Here is an 8,015-nt window from a genome sequence, read left to right as displayed (position 1 = left end):
GCTCAAGTGGTAGAGCGCTAGCCTTGAGCTGAAGAGCTGAGGGACAGCACCCAGGCCCAGAGTTCAGGCCCCACAACCAGACCAAAAAAAAAAAAAGAATCGAAATGGTACAGCCAGTCTCCAATGGCTCATGTCTGTAATTGTAGCTACTTCAGAGGCTGAGATCTGAGTATCCCAGTTTGAAACCAACCCAGGCAGACAAATTAGAGTAAACTAACACTTTTCTCCACTTAACTGGCACAAAGCCAGAAGTGGAGATATGGCTCAAGTGTACTGGCACCAAAAACAAAACAAGACAAAAGAAACAAAAACAGCAAAATTTCGTGTGTGTGTGTGTGTGTGTGTGTGTGTGTGTGTGTGTGTCTGTGTCTGTGTGTGTGTCTGTGTGTGTCTGTGTCTGTGTCTGTGTGTGTCTGTGTCTGTGTGTGTCTGTGTGTTAGTCTTGAAGCTTGAACTCTGAGCCTGTGTGCTGTCCATGAGCTTCTTTTGCTCACAGCTAGCACTCTACCACTTGAGCCAAAGCTCCACTTTTTTTGGTAGTTCATTGGAGATAAAGGTCTTATGAGCTTTCTTGCCCAGATGTCTTTGAACCTCAACCCTTACATCTCAGTCTTCTGAGTAGATAGGATTACAAGCATGAGCCACTGGTAAGGGTCTCTTAATAAGGAAGAATCATGTTAGTTACACATATTATTGGCTAATATGTATTGGCTAATTAATATTATTGTGAATTAATTGTGACTTTTTTTTAATAGCTGGCTCACCCTAGAAGTCCAACACAGACTCAACCACTTCCGACAAGCAGCTTTGATGAACAAAACTGAGGCGGACCTATCTGGTTCAATGTAGTAATCCACAAAATACACAATTAAAATCACCCAAATCCTTCTTTTTTTTTTTTCCCTGGTTGGTCATGGGACTTGAACTCTGGGCCTGGGCACTGTCCCTAAGTGCTTCAGCTCAAGGAGAGTACTCTACCTTGAGCCACAGCACCACTTCCAGTTTTCTGGTGGTTAATTGGAGATAAGAGTCTCACAGACTTTCCTGCCTGGGCTGGCTTTGAACCATGATTCTCAGATCTTAGCCTTCTGAGTAGCTAGGATTATAGGCACAAGCCACCAGTGCCCAGCTTCCTTAGTTTTTGTGTGTGCTTGTCCTGGGGCTTGAACTCAAGGCCTGAGAGCTGTCCCTAACCATTTTTTTGTTCAAGGTAGTGTTCTACCACTTGTGCCTTAACTGTACTTTTGACTTTTTGGTGGTTCATTGGGGATAAGAATCACATGGAGGGACTGGGAAGGTAGCTCAGTGGTAGAGTGCTTGCCTTGCATGCATGAGGTCCTGGGTTTGATTCTTCAGCACCACATAAGCAGAAAAAAACAGAAGTGGTGCTGTGGCACAAGTGGTAGAGTGCTAGCTTTGAGCTGAAGAGCTGAGGGACAGCGCCCATGCCCAGATTCAGGCCCCATAACAAAAGAGAAGAATAGCATGGACTTTCTTTACTAGGCCTGCTTTGAATCGCGATCTTCAAATCTCAGCCTACTGAGTAGCTAGGATTACAAGTGTGAGCCATCTGTCTCCAAATCCTTTTGAATTATAGAGCCATATGTATAACTATACTAATATGATTCTGTTTGGAAACTCAGGATATATGGAGCCTATGCATACTGTGGTATAAAGTTAGCATTTGGATGTTTTCTAGTTTTCATGATGTAGTAGACCCAGATGGGAAAAATACAATCTATGAAATGATGTTTGCTCTGGAATTACTCAAGTAAGTTAAACTGGCTATTCAAATTTAATTAGAATATTCTAGTTTGTGCTACCATAGGTACAGTTATAACATTAAGAAAGTAGTAGTTTGGTTCCTATTCATGCTGATTTTCTCAGGTAGATGGAAATTTTTTTTGTTTGTAAAACTTATGTAGTCATTGCTATAAACTTGATGCCTTAAAAAGACACTCTGACTGGGCATGGTGACCCACACCTATAATCCCACATAGGAAGGTAAGAGGATGATATGTCCAAGGTCAACTGAGGTTACATCTGGACCTTGTCTCACAAAAAATAAACACAGTTTTAAAAATTACTGGGATTTGAACAAAACCCTTGCCGATACCACATCTACTACTCTAGCCTTAGCCTCAGCACTAGTTTGAACCCAGGGCCTCATGCCCTATCTAGCTTTTTCTCTTTCTCCTTCCCTCTCCTCCCCTCTCTTTTTCTCTCTCTCCCTTATTTTTTATTTTATTTTTATGATTATCACAAAGGTGATGTACAGAGAGGTTTTTTTTTTTGTTGTTTGTTTGTTTGTTTTTGTCGGTTGTGGGGCTTGACCTCTGGGCCTGGGCACTGTCCCTCAGCTCTTCAGCTCAAGGCTAGCTAGCACTCTACCTCTTGAGCCATAGTACCACTTCCGGTTTTCTGAGTGTTTTATTGGAGATAAGAGTCTCACGGACTTTCCTTTCCAGGCTGGCTTTGAACCTCAATCCTCAGATCCTCCTGAGTAGCTAGGATTACAGACGTGAGCCACCAACGCCCAGCTAGAGGGGATGTTTTTGTGTGTGTATGTGCCCATACTGGGACTTGAACATGGTGCCTTGTGCTCTTGCTTGGCTTTTTTGCTAAGGATGGAGCTCTACCAGATGAATCAGATCTCTTTTTGCTTGTTAGTAGAAGCTAAGAATAGCTGGGATTTATCTACCTTGGCTGGCTTTGAACCAAAATCTTCAACTCTCAGCCTAGCTGAGCCTAGCTGGGCTTTCCTGCTCATGTTTGGCAATCCACCACTAGAGCTACAACTCTAGTACTTTTTGGCGGGGGGGCTGTGGGGGGGGGTCCGGTCATGGGGCTGAACTCTGGACCTGGGCGCTGTCACTCAGCTCTTCAGCTCAAGGCTAGCGCTCTACTATTTGAGCCACAACGCCACTTCCGGCTTTTTTCTTTTTGCTTATGTGGTGCTGAGGAATCGAACCCAGGGTCACAGGCATGCAAGGCAAGCGCTCTACCACTGAGCCACCTTCCCAGCCCCTAGAGTTACAACTCTAGCTGAACATTTTTTCTGGTTAATTGGAGATTGAGTCTCATATACTTTTCTGCTTTGGATGCCTTAACATTTTTCAGATCTCAGTCTCCTGAGTAATTGGGATTACAGGTATGGACCACTAGCACCTGACCACCATCCACCATTTAAATGCAACTATTTTCCAAAATGATTGGAAACAAAGGGCCAGTGTGACCTTATTAGTTAGAAATACCACTTCTGGCACCTTAGGTAGGTAATTCTGTCTTGGTTACTGAAATCTGAGATGCTTATTCCATTTTGTTTGTTTGTTGCTAAGGATTGAACTCAGGACTTCATACCTCTCCCACTTCATACATACTGTCCTACTGAGCTACATTTCCCAGCTCTTGTATTCCTTACTCTCATATCTGCTGTTCACCTGCACACAGCTAAATAAAACTTGCATGAAGACTTCAACACAAACCTTCTGTTTTCCACAGTGGCCTGCCAAGAATTCCCTGAGGTCTGTGGCAGAATGATGAGACTCAGTGCCCTGTCCTCACCTGTCAGTAGATTCCATAGCAGTAACAATGTTCATTTTACACAATTTTGTTCTTTCTTGCCAGTTTAGAGATGTCAGATTCGCAAATAAAGAAAGCAAGAGACCCAACTAAATTGAAATTTCAGATAAACAACAAATAACTTCTAAGTGTAAATGTGTCCGATTAAACAACATTTTTTTTAACTCAGGCCTCACATATAGTAAGCACACACTTTACTACTTAGCTACTATTCTAAACTCCATAATATTGACTGGAACTAATGCTATAGCTCAGTGATAAAGCACTTGCCTATCATGTACAGATCCCTGAAGGTTTAGTCCCCCCCACAACAAAAGGTAAAAATTTAAATGTATTAGTTTCTGGGCACCAGTGGCTCATGCCTGTAATCCTAACTACTAAGGAGGCTGACATCTGAGGATTGAGGTTTGAAGCCAGCCTGGGCAGAAAAGTTCCTGTGAGACTCTCACCTCCAATTAATCACTCACAAACCAGAAGTGGCACTGTAGTTCAAGTGGTAGAGTGCCAGCCTTGAGCACAGACAGGCTCAAGGACAGTGCCCAGTTTCAAACCCCATAACCGACAAAAAAAATAAATATTAGCTGAAATTCATATTTAACTAAGTAGCTTTTATTTTACTTAGCAACCTTATACACAATCCCCTGGAAATTGCTAAGTATTTCTGGAAGCCCTCAGTTTGCTAGAGTTATCTGTTTAGCGCTGACTACTACTGTAGCTTCAGAGAAGAAGAAAAATTCCAATTATAGTGAATAATTGAAGATACAGGACTAGCTTTGTTGATGGGGCTATCACCTAAGACCTTGAACATGCTAGGCAAATGCTCTAACACTGAGCAATCATTAGATTAGCTTTGAAGTTAATGTCCTCTGCAGTTCTGAGAATAAAAATAGCAGCTCCTTATCCATGATGAGCCAGGAGGATTTTTAGAACATCATTGAACTTTCTAGTTTGACAGGAAGTAGCTACATAAATGATATCCTTGATGTATCATTCAGTTAGCTTAAGATAGAAAGATAACTTAGCACTTTCCTAGAGAAGCCTGTATTTTCATAGAAAAATATTGCTTTGGTATGCAAATAGGATTGTTGGAAAGTTATCAGACTGGCAAGTAGCAGACATGGAGACAACGTTTAGCATCTAAGTGGAAGTCAGTTTATGTTTACAACACATTTCTGGATGAAAATGAAACAGACATACCTGTGTCTCATAAAAGTTTTTTTTTTATACTACAACCTATTTTTGTATTATCTAAAAATAAAGGGAATGACCACTAACAAAAAAGTTGTGTCGGCTGAGAATGTGGCTTAGTTGTAGAGTACCTGCCTAACATTCATAAAGCCCTGGGTTCGATTCCTCAGCACCACATACACAGAAAAAGCCAGAAGTGGTGCTGTGGTTCAAGTGGCACAGTGCTAGCCTTGAGCAAAAGAAGCTCAGAGACAGTGCCCAGGCCCTGAGTTCAAGCTGCAGGACTGGCAAAAAAAAAAAAAGTATAACATTGGCACTTACAGTGTTTGTAATATTAATCATTGTATACTGTATTGTTGTGGTCTAAATGTTTTGATAATTCTTGTGTAATAAAGGTTTTGGTCAGGCCAGAGGCTAGTCTGTAGTCCCATCTACTTGGAAGACAGAATCAGGAAGATTATGAGTTATAGATCAATCCAAGAAAGTTAGTGAAACCTTGTCTCAAATAAAGCAATACTATAGAAGTCATTCACAAAGCTGCTATTGCTCTCATTGTATCAGTATTAAAATGCATCTTTAAAAAAAACAAAATCAAATGCATCTTTAACTAATTTCATGACATTTTATATTGCAACTATTTGACTAACCTATAAATGGTATGGCTTCATTAAACTATTTATAAGTACTATGACTTATTAAACTATTGTTTATTTCTAATGTTTATTTTCTTTCTTTTTTTTGGGGGGGAGGTTGGGGTCAATTATAGGACTTGAACTCAGGGCCAGGGCCCTGTCCCTGACCTTTTTCGCTCAAGGCTAGCGCTCTGCCACTTGAGCCACTTCTTGTGTTCTAGTGGTTAATTGGAGGTAAGAGTCTCACAGATATTCCTGCCTTGGCTGGCTTTGAACTGGAATCCTCAGATCTCAGCCTCCTTAGTAGTTAGGATTACAGGTATAAACCACTGGTACCTGGCCTAATGTTTCTTTTGAGACTGAACAACAAACAAAATGCAATCAAAATGCACCTTGTTATATTTTTAAATAAAAATTAATAACCTTTTGGTTTTTTCTTTATCAGAAATACAACACACATAAAAGTGTATGAAACATAAACATAAAGTATCACAAAGCAAAGATCCATCAAGAAATGGATATACATATCCTTAGGAGATATTCCTGCCTCCTTCTTTCATAATCCCCTTTCTCACTAAATAACCACTGAGCAACTTTTTGTTTTTTGTTTTGTCAGTTGTGGGCCTTGAACTCTAGGCTTGGACGCTGTCCCTCAGCTCTTCAGCTCAAGGCAAGCACTGTACCACTTGAGCCACAGCACTGTTTCCTGTTTTCTGTTGGTAAACTAGAATAAGAGTCTCACATACTTTTCTGCCCAAGCTGGCTTTGAACCATGATCCTCAGATCTCAGCCTCCTGAGTAGCTAGGATTACAGGCGTGAGCCACTGGTGCCTAGCTAAGCAACTTTTTATGATAAACACTTCCTAGCTTTTGCTCTGTACGTATGTATCTCTAAGTGGTATGGTGCATTTTACTTTGTTTGCTTATTTATTGTGTGTGTGTGTGTGTGTGTGTGTGTGTGTGTGTGTGTGTGCACAGGCACACACACTCATACCCATACTGGGATTGAACTCAGGACCTAGAAGCTGTCCCTGAGCTTTTTTTTGTTGTTGTTGGTTGTGGGGCTTGAACTCTGGGCTTGCGCACTATCCCTGCGCTCTTCAGCTCAAGGCAAGCGCTCTACTTCTTGAGCCACAGCACCACTTCCAGTTTTCTAGTGGTTTATTGGAGATAAGAGTCTCACAGACTTTCCTGCCTGGGCTGGCTTTAAACTGCTATCCTCAGATCTCAGCCACTTGAGTAGCTAGGATTACAGGTGTGAGCCACTGGTGCCCGGCTCCCTGAGCTTTTTTTTTGCTCAAGGCTAGTACTCTACCACTTGAGCCACAACTCTCATTCTGACTTTTTGATGGTTAATTGGTCTCGGATTTGTCTACATGGACTGGCTTCAAAACTCAGTCCTCAGATCTCAGCTTCCTCAGTAGCTAGAATTTCAGGTGTGAACCATTGGTGCCTAGTTTTGCATATTTTTGAATTCTATATAAATAGAATCAGATGGTAATTTTTTTTGTTTCAATCAGTATTTTTAAGATTCAGCCCTGTTATTTTATGGTTATTAAGATTTTACTTTTGTGGTGTGAAAAGTTAATTCACTTATTGTTAGACTAGCTTATGGCTTTTGGCTATTAGGAATTATGTATGCCATTATTAATATTCTTATGCATATATATGAGTTATTCTACTAGTGGAGAGGAGAGAGACAAACAGAGATGGACAGATGGATAAAGAGATAGAGAAGAGGGAGAGGAAAAGGGGGAGTTGTAGAATTACTAGGTTATAAATTACTAGGTTATAAACCTATTTTTTTTTGTTTGAACTGAGAATTGAATTCAGGATCTTGCACTTGTTAAGCAGGAACTCTGCCACTTAAGCCATGCCTCCAGCCCTTTTTTATTTCGGTTATTATTGAGGCAGGATCGTGCTTCATTACAGTGCTAGTTTGACCTGTGATCCTATTTGTGCTTCTCCACAGGCAATGTCCCTGAGCTTCTTTTGTTCAAGACTAGCACTCTATCACTTGAGCCACAGCACTACTTCCAGCTTTTTCTGTTTTTGAGGTACTGAGAAATCGGGCTCAGGGCTTCATGCATGCTAGGCAAGCACTCTACCACTAAGCCAAATTCCCAGCTCCCTTATTTTATTTCTGAGGTGAAGTCTCAAAATGTTATACAGGCTGGAACTTAAATCAAAATCCTCCTGCCTCAGTACTCCACTGAAACTGGCCTTTAAAAAAATACACACACACGCGCACACACACACACACACACACACACACACACGGGCTGGGAAGGTGGCTTAGTGGTAGAAGGTAAAGAAGAGAAGGGAGACAAAATCTCTCTCTCTCTCTCTCTCTCTCTCTCTCTCTCTCTCACCACATACTGGAGTTTAAATCAGTCATTAAGAAGAATGAAATTACTATCACTCCTCTGTACATCACCTTTACAACAATTAAAAATGAATGAAATTGTGTTTGCTGGAAAAATAAATGGAACTAGAGACATTATGTTTAGTGTCACAAAGACATTTGTGTGTTTTTTTTTTTTTTGGGTCCGGTTGTGGGGCCTGAACTCTGAGCCTGGGCGCTGTCCCTCAGCTCTTCAGCTCAAGGCTAGC

At 41.1% G+C, this 8,015-nt stretch overlaps 1 protein-coding gene across 1 annotated transcript in view; it reads left to right on the top strand.

The window, feature by feature from the left end:
* Prr11 (proline rich 11) overlaps window positions 1-839 on the top strand; it is a 20,946-nt gene extending 20,107 nt beyond the window's left edge. The window contains exon 8 of the mRNA XM_013013090.1: window positions 756-839. Coding sequence (XP_012868544.1) covers window positions 756-824 — 69 coding nt within the window. The 3' untranslated portion in view covers window positions 825-839. The remainder of the gene's footprint in view (window positions 1-755) is intronic.
* The last annotated feature ends 7,176 nt before the right edge of the window (window positions 840-8,015 follow it).

This window comes from Dipodomys ordii, unplaced genomic scaffold (assembly GCF_000151885.1).
Source record: "Dipodomys ordii isolate 6190 unplaced genomic scaffold, Dord_2.0 Scaffold19, whole genome shotgun sequence".
Classification (NCBI taxonomy): Eukaryota; Metazoa; Chordata; class Mammalia; order Rodentia; family Heteromyidae; genus Dipodomys; species Dipodomys ordii.
This window is presented reverse-complemented; position numbering and strand designations above follow the sequence as displayed.